The sequence below is a fragment of the Rana temporaria genome, chromosome 4, assembly GCF_905171775.1.
Source record: "Rana temporaria chromosome 4, aRanTem1.1, whole genome shotgun sequence".
In the NCBI taxonomy this organism is placed as follows: domain Eukaryota; kingdom Metazoa; phylum Chordata; class Amphibia; order Anura; family Ranidae; genus Rana; species Rana temporaria.
Genome location: NC_053492.1, coordinates 272,853,182 through 272,873,188, shown reverse-complemented (window position 1 = coordinate 272,873,188; position 20,007 = coordinate 272,853,182). Strand labels below are relative to the sequence as shown.

General features: G+C 43.1%; 1 protein-coding gene across 2 annotated transcripts in view; it reads left to right on the top strand.

Annotated features, from left to right (window-relative positions):
- The window catches only part of ROS1 (ROS proto-oncogene 1, receptor tyrosine kinase), a 192,350-nt gene that overhangs the window by 55,129 nt on the left and 117,214 nt on the right, over positions 1-20,007 (top strand). The window contains exons 11-14 of one of the 2 annotated variants that reach the window (XM_040350297.1): positions 3,255-3,464; positions 7,706-7,816; positions 11,546-11,727; positions 19,036-19,227. In XM_040350297.1, coding sequence (XP_040206231.1) covers positions 3,255-3,464; positions 7,706-7,816; positions 11,546-11,727; positions 19,036-19,227 — 695 coding nt within the window. The remainder of the gene's footprint in view (positions 1-3,254; positions 3,465-7,705; positions 7,817-11,545; positions 11,728-19,035; positions 19,228-20,007) is intronic. The other variant, XM_040350299.1, reaches the window with a different exon arrangement.

Genomic DNA, 20,007 nt, shown 5'->3' with positions numbered 1-20,007 from the left:
CGCCTGACGCCTGCCGCCTGAAAAAAGGTCCCGGACCTTTTTTCAGGCGGCTTTCGGCGTTCGGCTAGGAGATGGGAAGCATCTCCATAGAGGGGGTGACATCTGGGGCACATCTAGGCGGACAATACCGGCGTTTTGTCGCCGCAAATCGCAGTACAAAACGCTGCTATTTGTACCGCGATTTGTGGCGACAAAACGCTGCGAATTTGTCTGCCTAGGTGTGAATGGAGCCTAATGTAAAAAATGACTGTTGGTACCAGTAAGTTTTATATATGGTTACACCCACAATGTGCCTAATGTATTAAAACTGCTGGATGTAGTTATGGAAATAGTGTCCCTGCCAACCAGTCAGCTTCTATTGTATACCCTAGAAAAGAGAAATCGGATAGGTGCTCCGGTAAACACATTTTGTACATTTAAAATCCAAACTCCAGACAGAATTTTTTTTTTCAACTTGGATTGAGCAGGAAGGAGCCTGTCCATTTTCTTTTTCTGTCAGCGTCCCAATGGGGTACATTTTTTCACACATCCTATTCCGGGTTGGGTGATTCACCCCTTTCCCACTTTTATTTTTTGTATGGGTGTACCAGGGGCAGAAGGTGATAGGAAATCTCCTTAAGTAGAACGCCACTATTTTAATCAACATTGACGTAGTAAATAGATAGGAAAGAATATCATATTTACCTTTTTTTTATATTTCCTTAGTTACTTATTGGTTTGCAGGCCTAGGTCATACATCCCAGGAGTCTTTGGGCAGGGGTTTTCTCAGCTAAGAACACCCTTCTGCCTGCATCCCTGAGCTAAGGGCAGAAGGATTCCAGGAAGTAAATGCTGCTTCAATCATTCTCCCTTACTTCAGATGGCCACGACCAGCAGGTAGAGGGTGTTTTTCATAGTGAGTTCTCAGCACAATAAAGCATATGCAATAAAGCATAGATGGGTGAGTTTGCTTTAAATATTACAAATAAATAAAATAGTGTTTTTGATTAGTGGTGCTCAGATTCAGTGTAATTCCTCTTTAATGGAGTCACAGACAGAAAAACGAACCTGACCACATTTTAACTCTTTCCTACTGTATTTAAGCACATAAATGTCTGTAATTAGGGATGGATGGAATTAAAAAAGAAAAAAAAAACCCATAAAAATCACACGGGCGGTCTGCATCGATCCACTGATCCCCGCTTAGCAGGCAGATGACAGGCCCGTCTTCGCTCACTGTGCTGAGATGGACCTGTCAGAGCCCCGCTCTCCTCTATGGGGAGATCAGATGAAAACGGACTGCCTGTCCGGTTTCATCCGATCCTATCCAATCCAATCCTCCAGACGGATGGAAAATAGGGTCACTATTCGTCTGGATTTCACGGACAGGATCGGATAGCAGCGGTTGTCAGTGGACATGTCACCACTGACATTCGCCGCTCCATAGGAGTGAATGGAGGCTTTGATTAGGTCCGCCTGAAAAAACGGCAGGCGGACCTGATCGGAAAGCCTGTGTGAAAGGGGCCTTAGGCAACATCACCTCCAGTAAGGTAAAAAAAAAAAAAAAAAAAACGTAGTACGCACTATCTGAATCCAGCGGCACAGGCTCAGGGAGGGGGGTTAGAACAAGCTGTTGCAGGTGTAAAATGAGGTAACCATACTTTTATTTATTATATTTAATAATATGTGTAATTTTCATGAGCTTTTTTAATGGTTCACTAAAATATATGAGCTGCCTTTAGTTGTACTTTAAAGGGGTTTTCTGGGCAAAAATAAATACATTAAAAGCCAGCAGCTACACATATTGCAGCTGTTGGCTTTTAAAAAATGGAGACTTACCTGTCCTGGTGTCCCTTAATGTCGGCACCGCAGCTGATGTTTCCCATCAGCTGTCAGGTGCTGCCGTCGCCATTGCGGGTAAAGGAACCCGGCAGTGTAGCCCTTCGGCTTCACACCGGGAAACCTACTGCGTATGCGTGAGGGAGCCCCGCGGTGACGTCACGGCCGCGGCCGGACTCCCGGAAGTGGGGAAGGATACCTGTCTTTGACAGGTATCCTGTCCCCCCTTTCCCCCGAAAGGTGCCAATTGTGGCACCGGAGGGGGGGGGAGAAATCCGATGAGCGGAAGTTCCACTTTAGGGTTGAACTCCACTTTAAGTTAACTTTCATGAATCTTGACAGTTGACAAAATATATGTAGTGCTACTCCCATAGGAACTGCTGGATTTACTTATCCAGGTCTTCCCAACTTCTGCCCCGTAGCCAGGCACACAACAGGCTCATCCACTCTTTCCCCAAAGATCAGTCTAGGGGATGTTGTATTTTTTTTTTTTTTTTTGAGAACTTGGATGGGATGAGAGAATTGGTGGGATAATCCAAGAATAAGAACTATGTACAACTCAGGACTTGGTTTTCCTTTCTGAGCAAGCTTTAGTGAAGTCAGGGCTTGTAACAAACAGTAGACTTCAGTAGTAGTAGTCGAAGCAGTGAAGAAAAGTTAATTTAAGTAAGAGGTGTCTGTACTCTTCAGCACACCAGCCAGTGCCCCCTCTAACAGACTCACAGCTGACTATAACTAGGCACCAGAGGGGTAACTAAAGCACAAGGTTCCCAAGATCTTTCAATGTCTGTACTCACAATGCTCAAGGACAGTTCGAGCCCCTTCCAATCTTGCAAGCGATGCCCCCCAGTGATACCAGACCAATCTATAGCAGACAGCTCCCCTCAATCAGCTTCTTCCAAGCACCTGGGTCTCAGCATTCCTCTTTCAGGTCACCCACCTGAGGCCTCCTCATGGCGGCCTGTGCCTGAGGAAGCTGCCTGCCCCCCTCAGGCTGGTCCACTTCACTCTGGGACAAGACCCAGAGCTCTGTGTGCTCTCAGAATAAATACAGTCTCCTAGCATGCCAGCAGAGCCTGCCCCTCTGGGATAGTCTAGCTTTGTATCATATTCATGCTGCCATCTTCATAGCTCCACATCTATCATCCAGAATCTTCTTAAATTGCCTGGATACAGAGGGAGCTATCCAGCAGACTGGCAACAGCAGAGCACACAGATCAGACCCGACTAGACAATCACAGCTCACTGAATAGAGTGAACAAATCTATGCTTTTACCTTAACCAACCATTTTAAAGCCCCACTGCCTACAGTGTGGCAACTAAATGTATCTACGAAAACACTCTAGCCATTATCTAACTATCCTAGCACCTACTGTATCTAGGAGGTTGCTACAAATACTATAACTTAAAATACTTTTTTTGATTTTTCATAAAAGGTGCTGCTTCTTGGCAGAGGTGGACGTACAGTGTTTCAATATCGATGGAAAAACTTGGGATGCAAAAGGTCTTCACCAATATCACGTCTACAAACATGATGGTGGCTAATCTAAACATATCAACCAAGTATGAGATAATTGTAAGGGCATCATCACCTGCTGGGGATAGCCAGTGGACAAACCCTGTGGAAGGAACCACACTAGACACAGGTATATTAAAAATAAAATACTGTGAAAATATGCCAGCTGTGGAGAGTTTAGATGATAGGATTTTTTGTTACCGCTTATGCTGCCCATTTATACAGCAGTTTCACAGCAGTTTCATCCAGATGCAACCAGCTTTTCACCTACAAAACAATTTAAATAGAAGTGTGGGAATGACAAAATAAAAATAAACATACATTTTCACTTAGATGGCAGCAACATCAATTCGATGCTGCAGCTGCCCCCCACCGGCTCTACACCAAAAACTGAGAGATCTAGTTGCTAATTTTTTTAATCCGCTCTGGCTTTCAGCAGCAGGGATCCCAGCATGGACCTTGACTGGCTCTACGACATCAGCCGACAGCGGAATTTAGTTTGCTGTTGGCTGAAGCTGGGTCACAGGACTGCTGAACTAAGTGGACTCCTGTGACCCACACGAGAAGTATGGTCGAAAAAGTGAAAGAGCTTTAAATACATCAGAGCAACAATTTATGGTGAACGATTCTCTCTCTATGTCTGTCCCAGCGATCACCCCGATGGCAGAGAGCACGGAGGAAGAGGAGAGCCTCAGAGGACATTTAAATGTAAGGTCTAACAGCGGGCTATACTGCTCTGCGATCTGCGGCTCTCCTCTCCATCCTGTCATGATGTGAGACACAGTGAGGCTGCAATGTGGGGCACAGTGAGGCTGCAATGTGGATCACAGTGAGGCTGCAATGGGGGACAAAGTGAGGCTGCAATGGTGGGCATAGTGAGGCTGCATTGATGAGCACAGGTGAGGCTGTGCTAAGGGGAACTGATAAAGTTGTTGTTAATATTTATTTCTGTAACTTAATTCTGCATAAAACATTTAAGTGTAATTTCATGAGATAATTTATGAGGGCGTGATTAGCGGAAGAATTAGGGGCGGAGCAGGCTAGGGGTTGGGTTGGGGAACTGGTGGCGAGTAACCCTTGAGGCCTGGCTAGTAGCTCAAGACTTGAAATTTTAAGCCCTGTGTATATATATATATATATATATATATATATATATATATATAGAGGGAGAGAGAGATAAACAGAGAGCAAGAGAGAGAATGGTGGTAGGTTGCATTTTAAAGTTATTTTTTAGGTCAATCAAACAAAAAACATATTAATATTTCTAGCAAGCTGGGAAGTGGGCCACTATGATGCCATTGTATTTAGGCAGACTTCCTTTAAGCAGGTATTGTATGTATATTTGACTTATAAAGGTAACGTCGATTTCTACAGTTTTCACAATGAGACATGAGCTGTGACATGAGAAAGGGGGCATAAACAGCTTACAACAACCCCTAAATACAGATATTGTTACATGGGAAAATAATGAATGCTATGGGTCACTTTAAGTTTAAGGAGTGACATTACTGGAATAGCTACATTTTTAAATCTGCTGTCATCCAAATTACAAACAGTCCACAAAAGTATGCTCATAGAATGTTGGAAAAGGGATTGTTGTTTCTCGCACCTGATAAACATTAAAGTCTGTTTCCAGCTTTTTTCATTTTCCACAGTATAGATAAATTGGGACTCTAAATCATGTCCCAAAATCCAGATTTCTGGATAATACATTCATCCAGTTGTATTTCAGTGGGGAATACAACAATATACTACAAAATGGTGCCCCCCAATACACATGCACATATACACAAAAACATTCCCTGCAAGCATAAAACTAATAAAATTGTGTCCTCCCTCCGCCCCATCTGAGATAAACAATTTTTCTACTAGTTTTTCTAGGACATGAACTAGAACACAATGTGGGTCATTTACTAAAAGTGAAGAGTGCAAAATCTGGTGCAACTGTGCATAGAAAACAATCAGCTTTCAGGTTTTATTGTCAAAGATTAATGGAACAAGCTGAAGTTAGAACATGATTGACCACCATGCACAGCTCCACCATATTCTGAGTGCACTAGTTTTAGTAAAGTCTTGTCATCTCCCTTCTTGCTGATATAATCAGGTAATATGCATGAGCAGTGGCAATGTCATGACAGGGCTTTGACCATTTCCTACTATACAAAACAATACAAAAAAGTTTGTACTTTAAAACCCCATACACTCTATGGGCCAGATCCACGAAGCAGTTACGCTGGCGTATCTATTGATACGCCGTGTAACTGCTAGTTTGCTCCGGCGTATCTTTGTTTTGTATCCACAAAACAAGATACGCCTGAAGCTGGGCTAGATCCGACTGGCGTACGTCTTAGTACGCCGTCGGATCTAAGGTGCATATTTACGCTGGCTGCTAGGTGGCATTTCCGTCGATTTCCGCGTCGAGTATGCAAATTAGCTAGATACGGCGATCCATGAACGTGCGTCCGGCCGGCGCATTTTTTTTACGTTGTTTCCGTAAGGCTTTTTTCGGCATATAGTTACCCCTGCTATATGAGGCGTATCCTATGTTAAGTATGGCCGTCGTTCCCGCGTTGAATTTTGAAAATTTTACATCGTTTGCATAAGTCGTTCGCGAATAGGGCTTTGCGTAGAATGACATTCACGTCGTAAGCATTGGCTTGTTGCGGGTTAATTTTGAGCATGCGCACTGGGATACCCCCACTGACGTTCAGAAAAAACTTCAATTACGTCGGGTCAAGTAAAATTAACATAAAACACTCCCACATCTTTAACATTTGAATTCAGCGCCCTTACGCCGGCAGATTTACGCTACGTCGCCGTAACTTTAGAGGCAAGTGCTTTGTGAATACAGCACTTGCCTCTCAAAGTTGCGGCGGCGTAGCGCTAATACGATACGTTACGCCGAACTAAAATTACGATCCGCTAAGTTGATCTGGCCCTATTAGTTTTCCTGCAGGTTTTTCTCTTCAGGTTTACCAAAACCATCTAATATGAGGTCAAACCTTAATGCCATGTACACACAATCGGTTCATCCGATGAAAAAGGTCTGATGGATTTTTCCATCAGTTATCCGATGAAGCTGACTTTCATCAGTCTTGCCTACACACCATCAGTTAAAAAAACGATCGTGTCAGAACGCAGTGACGTAAAACACAACGACGTGCTGAGAAAAATGAAGTTCAATGCTTCCGAGCATGCGTCAACTTGATTCTGAGCATGCGTGGATTTTTAACCGATGGATTACCCCACAGACCATTTTCATCAGACGAACCGATCGTGTGTACGCGGCATAAGAGTTTCAATTTGTTTGCAATCAGGCAGGCCCTTGCACTACATGGTTTTGGTAAACCTGAAGAGACAAACCTGCAGGAAAACTGATAGCGTGCATAGGGCTTTAGAGTCTGTGCACACTTGTCTGTTTTTGCTGACATGGAATCATAAAATGTTTTTTTGCCACACCCAACATAATAAATGCACAGAAAATATGCATATAAAATGCACATAAATTATGCATGTAAAACTATCCATACCACACCTCGTGAGCAATACCCATTTGGGTTGATTTACTAAAACTGGAGAGTGCAACATCTGGTGCAGTTTTGCATAGAAACCAATCAACTTTAATTTTTTGTTTTGTCACAGCTTAATTGAACAAGCTGAAGTTAGAAGCTGATTGGCTACCATGCAGAGCTGCACCAGATTTTGCACTCTCCAGTTTTAGGCCCCTTTCACACGTGCGGACCATTCAGGTCCGCCTGTCAATTTATTTGGCGGACCTGAACGGCCGCTCCATGCTTGTCTATGGAGCATCGGATGTCAGCGGTGACCATGTCCGCTGACATCCGATCCGCTAAAATCAGACGGATGGCGATACGTCACCATCCGTCCTAGCGGATCGGTTGAGATCTGATGAAAACGGACGTGCTGTTCGTTTTCGTCAAAATCTCTCCATAGACAAGCAGCGGCGCTCAACAAGCCCCTCCCCGCTCAGTGAGCAGAGACGGATCTGTCATCTGCTGGCTCAGCAGAGATTAACGGAGAGATCTCCTGCTGAGCTGGCGGATGCCACTGACGGATCCATACCCGTGTGGAAGGGGCCTTAGAAAATCAGCCCCATTGTATTTTGACAGCTCCCGATGGCAGGTGGCAGAATACCCAAACAGCGCCTGCATCTGAATGGATGCAGCTGCTTTATGGCTATATAGTTTCTCTCTGGTTGTTTGGTGGGGAAATAGCAACAGGGCCACTTTTTGACTATAGTCCACCAGTAACTGGATGAAGTTTGAATAGTGTCATGACAGCTTAGGAAACACGTATAACTACATAAGTATAAATGTGAGAAGAATTTACTGCTTACACAATCTTTTTCAGTGGAAGAAGAGTCCTATTTCCTAGCAGTTGGCTCCGATGGATTATGGAAACAACCTTTGGACAAGTTCGGTCCTGTAGAAGTTGTCAACAAAAACCTCAGATTTGCATCCGGTAAACATCTTTCTTCACACACTGTAATTCAGACTAAATAATGATATTATTTCAATAAATTAAAGATAGTTTTCTTACTATTGTGTATATCACAACCTTAAAGTGACATTAAAGTCTATGTTTGCCCATAAAACAGATAATCATAATACAACATACTGTATATAATGGCAAAATTCATTGTCTGCATTTGCTTTTGAAAATGTCCCTTGGCTGTGCTGACACACTCTCTGTACTACATTTTCCCCTGTGCCCCCAGAATTTATGGAGTCTCTTAGGAATCTCCTCTACATGCATACCTCCACTCTGTACTACAAATGTATATTACATAACTCTAAGCACTGCACACACAAGCAGCATTAAAAGGACCAGCAATGCTCTTTTGGCCATACTTCTATGGATCACGAGTGCGCTTATTTTGGTCCAGGAACTGTACGGATCACGACAATAATGTTGGGATCCGTCCTGTTGCCTAACAGGTAGCTGGCTCAACCTCTCAGTGGCGCACTGTGAGCCTGAGCCATGTGCTCTAGATCCCTCCACAGCCCAGAGCTCCAGTGAGCACTAGATGGGCTTGGTCTTAGAACCAGCAGAGGACAGCTGCAGCTCAGATCCATGCTGCAGCCATCTAGGTGAGAATGCATGTTGTGTAGATGGATTAGAACACACATCAGTTTTTATTGCTGTCTGTATCCTTGTTAGGGAGATCCACCCTCCCTATTTGTACTATTATCATTGAAAGTGAATGTAAAAGAAAAACCCACATTTTGGTTTGTCCCCAGAAAAGTAATAGAGGGGAAATATTCCAATTGGGACACTAGTTTTGGTGACCTGGGGGTCCCTTTATTTTCAGGGATTTCCTCTCACTTCCTGTTTGGCTATGGAACTATGTTTTGGTAAAGCAAAGGGAAATTTCCGCAATGGGACACAGATGACAAAAATACATCTGACAGGGGTTATAGCATTCATGTGGAGTATCTACTGTATAGTGTCTATCCATTACATGTCATTCCTAAAGAATATGTAAACCCAACATTTCATATTACTGATATGTGCCTGTTAAATTTTTGCTGCCCCTCCTCCACCCTGGCCCTGATGCTGGCTCTGACCCCACCCCCTTTGCATTGCCCATGTCCTGGGCTACCTGACCATTACACTGACCCACCTGACCCATACACTGACCTACCTGACAAATACACTGACCTACCTGACCCATACACTGACCTACCTTACACATGCTCTAACCTACCCGACACATACACTGACCAACCTGACCTACCTCCTGCACTACTCACTCTCCCTCCCTCCCATCATCAACCTCACACACAGTACAATGTAAATTGGAGGATCCATCCTCCTCCTCCTTACCACTTAATGGCTTCATCATCCATCTTATCAGGGCTCTCCTCAGCACTGGGGGGGGGGGCAGTATTGTTTAGGAGTCCCCGCCATCCAGCTGTTTCTTGGTGTCCCTGCCGGGAGGTCAGCTAACAGCTGCTGCACCTTTCGCAATGCTACCATGATCTCCACCGAGCCCCGCCCTGCCCCCTCTGTTGAACTCACACACAGGCTGCACCAGAGGGACAGGCTGGAGCAAAAGAGTCCCGGGGCTGGCGCAGTCCGGTATTACTATGAGGAAATGTCACAGCGGGGAGCTCTGTGGGACACATCTGGGGATTGGCAGCACCTGCGGAAGATGTGTTCCTGGGACAGCTTTCCTAAAAAAAACTGATCACACGAAGAAGAATAAACTGTGGTTAGTTCTCTAGCTATGCTCTCCTCCAATGATCAGACTTGTCCCACCCCCCACCCCCCCACACAGCCTTTCACTGTTAACTGAGAACATACATGTACTGCTGTTTCTCCTGCCACAGCTGTTATGCAGCTGAGAACAGAGGGAATGTGATCACTTATTAAAAAAAAGGGAAACATTTATTTATAATTTTATTTTATTTTTTTATATCTGTAAACAAATGTTTTTGCCTCTCATTTATATTTTAAATTGAATGGGTTATTTTACGGGGTGGTGGTTTCGATTAACGTTAAGGTATTTATAATTTGTAGTTCGGTACCCTCCAGTAAGGAGGTACATGGCCAATCAGGTCTCCTCCTCTGCCAGTCAGGGCTTTGCTTTGCGGCAGGAATGGGTGGACAGAAATTAAAATCCTTTGGCAGAGAAAACATATTTCATATTTATATATATATTTTTTTATTTATTACAGGTACTTATATAGCACCATCAATTTACGCAATGCTTTACACATATATTGCACATTCAGTCTCTGTTTTCAACAAACTTACAATCTAGGGTCCCAAGCTCACATTCATACATCCAGGGGTCAATTTAGACAGCAGACAATTGACTTAGCATGTCTTTTTGAGTGTGGGAGGAAACCAGAGTATCTGGAGGAAACACACGTGGACACAGTGGGGTAGATTCAGATAGATTAGCGGATCTTTAGATCCGCGTAATCTTTCTGCTTTACGATCCGCCGGCGCAAGTTTTTGAGGCTAGTGCTGTATTCAGAAAGCACTTACCTCAAAACTTGTGGCGGCGTATCGTAAATCCCCCGGCGGAATTCAAATTCCGCGGCTAGGGGGCATCTACAATTTAAATCATGCGCGTCCCCGCGCCGATCCAACAGCGCATGCGCCGTCCGCGATTTTTCCCAGCGTGCATTGCTCCAAATAACGTCACTAGGACGTCATTGGTTTTGGCGTGAGCGTAACTTGCGTCCGGCCGTATTCTGAATCGACTTACGCAAACTACATAAAAATTCAAAACTCGGCGCGGGAACGACGGCCATACTTAACATAGGATACCCCTCACATAGCAGGGGTAACTATACGCCGGAAAAAGCCGAACGCAAGCGACGTAAAAAAAAAAGTGGCGGGCGTTCGTTTCTGAATCAGCGGAACTCCTCATTTGCATATTCGTTGCGTACAAAAAACGAAACGCCACCTAGCGGCCAGCGGGAGATTGCAGCCTAAGATCCGACGGTGTAGAACCTGATTCTATGAATCAGCCGCATAGATCCGACCGTCGGAAGTCAGAGATACGACGGCGTATCAGGAGATACGCCGTCGTATCTCTATCTGAATCCGGGCCAGTGAGAACATGCACGTGAGCGGGAACACTCCAGGAAGGTAGTGCTGTGGTTGTGATTTGAACCCACGACCCTATGTATTTTATCCGTGTATTTCTTTTTTTTTGCATATAGATTCGTTTTGTTATTTTAGTGTAAATGCATAGTTTATTTTGAATGCCTCCTAGCACACAAACACAGATACTTTTATTGCTCATTTGACTAATGTGTAACACATACACATATCACACGTGTTTTAGAGTAAATGGTTGAATTCAAGATCTGTGATAATCTCACCATGCATGTTACAATCTGATTGTACAATCTCATATAAATCTACCAACAACTATGTACTGGGAGGAAATATGTAAACAATCCATTGAATTAGTATGCAGTTAGGCAGGCTCTTGCACTACTTAGTTGACAGTAGATCCAAAGGACATTGAACAATCAGACTGTATAGTGTGTTGTCACCTATACAAGAATAAAGTACCATTCTAAATTTAGGACACAAATATCATCCCACTGTTTTCAGTAGAATATGAAAATCCTAACCTTCAAACCTGGTTTGCAAAAGAGTTTTCTCTTCTGCTGCCTGTGCTTGTAATGGAACAGTAATCAGATATACTGTATGTTTCAATGACAGATCTCGACTGGTACAACAGCACCCTCTACTGGAGCAATGTAACAGGACATGTCCACATGTGGAATATCAATGGCACAGCTGAATTTTCCTTTTTGTGCATACCTGGAATAAAAAGAGCTGGCCCTTTGTCATTGGATTGGATTGGACAGTACATCTACTGGGCTGACAAAGGGAATGCTAAGGTATGAAAATAGTCTAACCGATATTTACTTCTGCAATGGAGATGAGTGAAGTGATTTAAGCAGGTTGACATTTTGCTTTTGACCGACAGATGAAAATATATCCATCTTGAACTAGGTTGTTTTCTTGTTTAACCAAAACACAAATGGTTGCATCACACAAGATTGGTCTTTATATGCCAGCATCTACTGACACTTTTTCCAACTTACTCAATAAGTCAGAGTGAACAGAGCTACAGTATATTTATGTGTAATTCTGATTGATTCTGATTGGTTGCTGTGGTACATTTTGAAGTGCCCTCTCATATGTTTTATGGACATTTGAAACTGGAATCTACATGCGCAATGTAGCCACTAAGTTCAACCAGTTTTGCCAACTAGCTTATACCATTCGCTTCCCTTGTGAATTCAAAAACTTGTGGGAGTGCACAATTGAGAAAGTAAAACTGCTTTTTCCAAGTCCATGTTGAGAAAAGTGGAAAATAGTGCTGGACTCATAGAGTTTCCTCACTGTATTGCTATCTTAAATTATTGATGGTGATGTAAATGATCTGGCTCCCGGGCAGGCAATTTCTACACCCTAGAGCAGTGGTATCTAAACTGTGGCCCAGTGGCCGGATGTGGCCCTTTGCTTACTTTTATCTGGCCCTTGGGGCACTATTTTATTCACTAACACCAATGAAGTATATAACTCCTCCGAATGACGGGGCACAATTCCTACCAATTAAAATTATGACGGGGCACTATTCCTCCACCAACAATGGGGCCCAATTACAACAATGATGGGGCACAATTCCTCCCACTGACACCAATGATGGGGGATTGTTTAAACCCACTGATGCTGAGACATTTTGTGCTCATGTTGGCCACAGTCCAGCCCCCCCAACCTGGTCCTTTGTTTAGAAATTTTGAAGACCTCTGCTCTAGAGGATCTCCACAGTCTCCTTGCCCTGTAGTTTAATGCAACAAAAATTGCAGGAGATATCTCCTGTATCAGCATGTGCCAACGTCATCGGCACATGTGCACTGAAGCAATGGCACGTTCGTGACGTTGATTCAGTTAGTGTGCCGTTACCGGCGTCTCCCATCATCGTGGCTCCGGCCAATCACAGCGTCGGAGCCCGACGATACCCGGAAGTAACTCCGGGAGCGATTTTGCCGGCCGGAGCTGTGTACTGGGACAGCTGTGGGGGCTTTGATCTAAGATGAGTATTTCATTATGCCTTTGTCCTGCAGGTTTTTTTGTTTTTGTTTTTTTGTGGGTTTACAACTACTTTAATATACATATAATATCAATAAAAATATACTATATATATATATTATTATATAAAAACAAAGACAAATATGAGAACATTATACCATGTCAGTTCATCAATTGGGTAAAAAAAATACATTATACAAACAGATTGTAAAATCCTTGAACAATAAAAAACAATAATGCACCACTGGCCTAGAAGGTGATCATAGATCTTGCCAGCCAACCTTTCTTGGTGGTAGCATCACCGAGACGAGTAAGAAAACCCTTTCTGAATCGATATTACCACCAATAAATTAAAAATAGCTAGTAATATCTGTCTGTGCCACTCTCCTCCCCTCCATAGGAAACAGGTATGGTCAACTATTAAAAGTGTAAATATTTGAAGGTACCATTGCTTCCTACATTTATAAATGTCATAAATAAAATTAACTACCAATATTATTAAACAGCTTTTAATATAACTACATATTTCAGAATGTTAGCCTGCTATCTATATTTTTTATTTGTGAAATTGTAATCGCTGAATGAAAAAAAAAGGTGTGTCTACAATTTCCTTGTGTACGCTGACCTTCCTACGTTGTGTAAACCTGTGCCAAGCTCCAGTGACACACTTCAATGTATGTCTTTTATTACAGTGATAGTCATCACATGTCTAATAATAATAATACATTCTACTGACATTTCCCATGCCTTGCCTTTATTGGCTTAGATGATAAGGAAGTTACAACGAAAGTACTTGCTAACATGATCAGTTTTTGTGATAAAGCCATTCAATTGTATTGAATTTAATAAATAATCTATTTAGATAGAATAAAACAGTTTGTTACAGGAAATTGTATTTTGATATAGCTTGCCTATGTATTGTATTTGATCAGAAATTGAGAATTTTGTGAACATTAAATGTTTGTTCTGATGTATAATTATATAATCTTCACATTTTAATGTGATTTTAATTCTTTTCGTTTTCCATTCGTATAGATGCGTTTTTTGTTGTTTTTTATAACTTGTCAATTCGGATAAATTTGCATTCGTTACGTTCACAAACAGCCAAATTTGAAAGGAAATTCCAATATATATAACTTAATAGTTTATAACTTTTATTATAGTTTTTATTAATATTATTATCATTTATTATTATTAATAATAATAATAATAACAAAAATGATATTAGCGTTTAATAAACGTAATAATTTAATTATACTAGAATGTATTTTGTTCTTTCGTATTTTCAAATTTTTGGATTTTCTTTCTTTCGAATTTTCGGATTTTCAAATTTTGGATTTTCATTCTTTTGAGTTTTCATTCTTTAAGAAAATGTGTTTTCGGAAAAATTTGTTAAACGGTTTTTCGTTAATTTGGATGTTTTCAAATGAACAAATATGCCGAATTTTAACAAAAAACGAATTTGGAACGAAACGAATTGCACATGTCTAATCTCATCAATTTTTACAGCAGAAACACTTTAAATTTATCAGCCCGCCCTCCTGTCTACTCCTAGCAATGACTTAAGCCAACCATAAACTTAAGACAATTTCTTTCCTGCAATTACGGGTTGCACAAAGGAAATTTGCTTGATTCCACCATCAACACAGACAGGGCTAATGCGGCAATCCCTCCTGCCAGACTTTTGTCTTCTCCTGGTGGGGGCGCAGGGGAAGCCATCCCCTCTGGGAGAAGATACTGATTATTGCTAGTGGCTATAGCAGCCGTTAGCAATAATCGTATGAGAATCCAGCAGGCTGGTTGTACCCTAATTGATCAACTTGGTACATTGAGCTGCCCATTAAGGCCCTGTACACACGATCAGTCCAAACTGATGAAAACGGACTAAAGGAACGTTTTCATCGGTTTACCGATGAAGTAGACTGATGGCCTGATGTGCCTATACACCATCAGTTCAAAAACTGTTCGAGTCCAACGCGGTGACGTAAAAAACAAGGACGTGCAGAAAAAAATTAAGTTCAATGCTTCGAAGCATGCGTCGACTTGATTCTGAGCATGCGCGGGTTTGGAACCGATGCTTTTGCGTACTAACCATCGGTTTTGACTGATCAGTCAGGCGTCCATCAGTCCAATTTTAAAGCAAGTTCTACATTTTTGGACTGAAGGACAACAGTCCGATGGGGCCTACACACGGTAGGTTTGGACTGATGAAACGGACCTTCAGTCCGTTTTCATCAGTTTGGACTGATCGTGTGTACAAGGCCTAATGGTTTGAATCTCAGCTGGTTCTTGCTGAACCAGCTGAGATTCGAACCATATATGACTGGACTTAGTAGCCTTCCAGTCTTCTTCCCTCTAATGTACACATAGAAAAGGTCCACAGGAAGAAGAGAGTGACAGAATGCTAAGCCCTGACTTGAACAACCTTGCTACTTATTTTGTTAAACTTGAAGATAAATTTATTAACAGCGTCTGGAGCTACAACAGTCAACAGAAGTCAAAGGGCTTGTTTTAAAGCTTATTTACTTCTGAGAATTGATAAATATTTGAATGTCCACAGCCTGACCAACATTCTACTTCAAGGCACAGATATAATATAGCACTGCGCTCCAGGAAACAGCCCAGGAATAAAGTAGAATAAAAGTGGCTTCAGCCCGACTCCTCCCAGGCTACACTTGCAACGCATTTCGCCTTGCCCACAGGACTTATTCATAGACCCCATGACTACGTCCTGTGGGTGGGGCAAAATGCATTGGGGGCATGGCCTGGGAAAAGTTGGGCTGCAGCCGCTTTTACTTCCCTTCACACCTCAGCTGTTCCCCTGGAGTGTGGCATTTCATTTTCTTCTTCCCCATGTGTGTACACAGGGGACGGGCTCTCCTAATGCTGGCACCTACCATCAATATGAGTCACCAGAGTATCACACTACCACTGTTTGGAGTGGCGCCCAAAGTCCATACGGTTTTTGGTCACAAAAAACAAGAACACAGACTCTGCACCTTGAGGTAGTCCATGCCTTCCATTTGTGCCACAGAGATTTTGATTTTTTGATGGTCAGTGCATGAATCCGTCACACAAAAGTCAAAAGTACAAACACGCATGCTCAGAATCAATGCTCACCAAACACGAAATTAGCAGAAGGGGCCCAATGGGTGGCTCTCGAGAGCTGAAATTCCTTGTAGTACGTCACTACATTTGTGTTTGTTGCACGACAATTGTGTACCATTAGTATGCAAGACAAGATCCAGGCACACACCCTTAAGACAAAAATCAGACGCCAACAATCGCATCGTGTGTACGAAGCTTTAGAGTGATATCCAAATTATGCATTAGGTGAAGTCTAGTAGGCTGAGTCTGCCTTATGTTATACTTTAAGGGCCAAATCCTCAAAAGAGATACGACGGAGTAACTGCTGTTACTCCGTCGTATCCCTGGTCCTAACTATGGAACTGATCCACAGAATCAGTTTTCCATAGTTAGGGAGAAGATCTGGCATGTGTAATTGAATTACACTGTCGGATCTTAAGGATGCAATTCTAGGCCGGCCGCTAGGTGGCGAGGCCATTGCGGCCGGCCTAGAATATGCAAATGAACACTTACGGCGATCCACGAACGTTCCGACGGGCCCGTCGCGCTAATTCTACGTCGTTTACGTCGAGTTACACCACGTAAAACTAGGGCTCAGCCCTAGCTCTCTTAAGCCATGTTAAGTATGGCCGTCGTTCCCGCATCGAAATTGAAATTCTACGTTGTTTGCGTAAGACGTTCGTGAATGGCGCTGGACGCCATTTACGTTAACGTCTAAGCAAATGACGTCGGAGCGACGTCAGTTAGCGCAATGCACGTCGGGTAAGTTACCCGACAGAGCATGCGCAGTACGTCCGGCGCGGGAGCGCGCCTAATTTAAATGGGAATCACCCATTTGTATTAGGAACGCCTTGCGCCGGACGGAGTTAAGTTACACCGCCGCAAATTTCCAGGTAAGTGCTTTGTGGATCGGCACCTAACTTGGGAGATTTGCGGCAGTGTAACTTAACTCTGAAAAGTTAAGTTGCGCTCGGCGGCTGTGGATCAGGCCCTAAGTACCTAGCACAGGGCTCAAAATTTCAAGTCCTGAGCTACTAGCTAGGCTTCAAGAGTTACTCGCCACCAGTTGCCCCACCTAATTCATACACTGCCCTGCGCCTAATTGCACCCGTAAACACGACCAAAGGGATAGGGCACTAGAACTGGGTCTCTTCCCCATTCTCTTGCTGTCTCCTCTGCAACTCCCATCCATCCTCTCGCTCTCTCTCCCATTCATCTCATCATCAGGAGCCTGTGTGTGCGGCTCCACGCTTGCATGTCCCCACTTCCCCCTTTTATTCAGGCTGGCAGAGAGGAGAGGAGCTGCAGCACAGGGGGAGGAAGTACAATCCAGCGCTGAGATCCACACAACTGCACAGCGCACACTGACAGCACACAGCACACATTGAGACCAGTCTGTTCACAGTGCTCAGGCTAAACTGTTGGACACTTACATAGAGCACAAGGAGAAGAAAACTGCACAAACTAGAAGGCTGCCGCTCTCATGTCAGGGCAACTTTCAGTGAGCGCTGCACCGGAGTGGTAATTTTTGCAATCCTCCACCTCACTCATTACTTTCTGCTCTCCAGCTACATTGGTCGGGGCCCAGGGGAGGGGGGCAGGCTCAGGGAGGTCATACTGTTAGGTCCCATGGCTTAATGAGAATTGTAAGGAGAGCACTTGTGTACTGCTCTGCCTGTGCGCGGCTCACCAGACTACTTTTCCCGAGCATGCACCTTTCCTCTTCGGCCGCCAATCTCATCGGGACTCTAAGTGTAGGCACAGATTGGAGGGAGATTGGTCATGCAGCCCTGTCATCACTCGCCCCCAGCTTAAATCCACTCGCCAAATGCTAGTAGGCAAGTGGAAATTTTGTGGGCTGACCTAGCATATACCTAAAACTAGAATATCAGTTTGGGAGGGCTGAACCTTTGCTACCAACAGACAGGCAAAGCTGAAAGCTCACTGGTTACCTTATAATTATACTTTATAAAATGATATATAAATATAACAAGTAGATTTCACTACAGCTATGTTGGGCAACATCAGAAAAACGGCTCTATGGGGGTTATATACTAAAGGCAAATCCACTTTGCACTACAAGTGCAAACTACAAATGCAAAGTGCACTTCAAGTTGCCCTGAAAGTGCAGTCACTGTAGATTCGACGGAGACATGCAAGAAGGAAAAAAAACCCAGCATTTTAGCTTGCACATGATTGGATGATAAAATCAGCAGAGCTTCCTCTCATTTCAGATCTACCCCTTAGGCCTCGTACACACGACCGAACATGTCTGCTGAAACTGGTCTGCGGACCAGTTTCCGCGGACATGTCCGACCATGTGTAGGGCCTACCGGACCGGATTCCTAGGCTAGTGGACAGGTTTCCAGCGGACAAAAGTTTCTTAGCATGCTAAGAAACTTGTCCGCTGGAACCATGTCCGTCGGACATGTCCGATGGTCAGTATGACTCATCGGACATGTCCGCTGGTTATGATGTATAACCAGCGGCCCGAAATCCCGCGCATGCGCCGAATTGATTCGACGCATGCGTGGAAGCATTGAACTTCCGCGTCAGAGAACGTCGGTGTCGTATACGTCACTGCGTTCTCTGTCCGCGGGGATTTTGGTCTGATGGTGTGTACACACATCAGACCAAATTCACCCAGCAGACATGTCCGATGAAAACGGTCCGCGGACCGTTTTCATCGGACATGTCTGGCCGTGTGTACAAGGCCTCAGATTTACAGTGACTGTACTTCCAAGTGCACTTTCAGTGCAATTTCAAGTGCACTTTGCACTTGAAGTTTGCACTTGTAGTTTGCACTTGTAGTGTAAAGTGGATTTGCCTTTCGTTCTCATAAAAGCTTTCACATCGTAGGAATTTTTTTTTTATTGGGGGTCATTTCATTGCATTAAGTATGTATTTTTTTACCTGATATATTCAACTCATTGCTGCGAATCAATGCCTACATGTAAGCAGCCGTACAGAAAATGTAAAGGTCATTTTTTAATTTTTTATCAAACTTCTTTATTAACTAACAGATTCTCAGAACATCTATAAAGAATTTTTTTACTGAAGAAGTTCATGTTGGACGGCGTCTCATTACTGATGTGACAGTGGACTCGGTTAATGCTTTTCTGTATTGGACAACGGATTACACAGTGGAGACCTGCAGACTGAATGGGCAGGAGCATCTTATCATTCAAAACCTTACTGTATTTTCCAGTACTCAAGTGAGTGAAAGATTAAGGGAAGCAGAACATTTTATTTATGAATTCTTGCCAATGTGCTACTGAATGCTTGTATGTATTGATCCCTATACACATTATCTCCCATGGTGTTTGGGAGAGCTTAGGGAGCACACTTGAAATTCCGCCATTGACTCTTGTGTGTATGGAGCCGAACGAACAGGGGTGATTATAACACTAGTAAGCTTAGGTAAAATACTAAATGTTTAAAGAAAATGTGTGAAAGTAACAAAAGTTTATAAAAACTGAAGGTATTTGCCAAGCAAGGTTATTATAGACTATGGTTATTTAAGTAATCCTAAACAGAAAAGGAAAGGGAAATGTTTTCGATTTTCAAGGCACTGATATGAGACAATGTATTAAAAATGTATAAATATTTATTTGACAAATTATAATAATACAAAAAGTACAAGACATTTGGGACAAACCCCACAAATCAGATCGATCACAAGACCGTTTTTGTCTAATCGGTGGAGTCGTAATCTCGACCGGTTTCGCAGTATAAAACTGCTTCTTCAGGAGAATGTCTAAAAAATACAGGTAAGATATAATAAAACAACAAGCAATTATATACAATAATTTAATAATAAAGAAATTTCATAGGATCAGTGTTGCACTTTGTAGGAGAGTCGCAGGACTACTCACCTCGGTTTGCCAAAGTGATCGTGTGCTTGCTCGGGCAATACCCCCTAGGGATGGTGAGTCGCGTCTACGTCACGGCCATGTGACCTGTGACGCGACTTGGGATATCCCATTTAAGCTGCT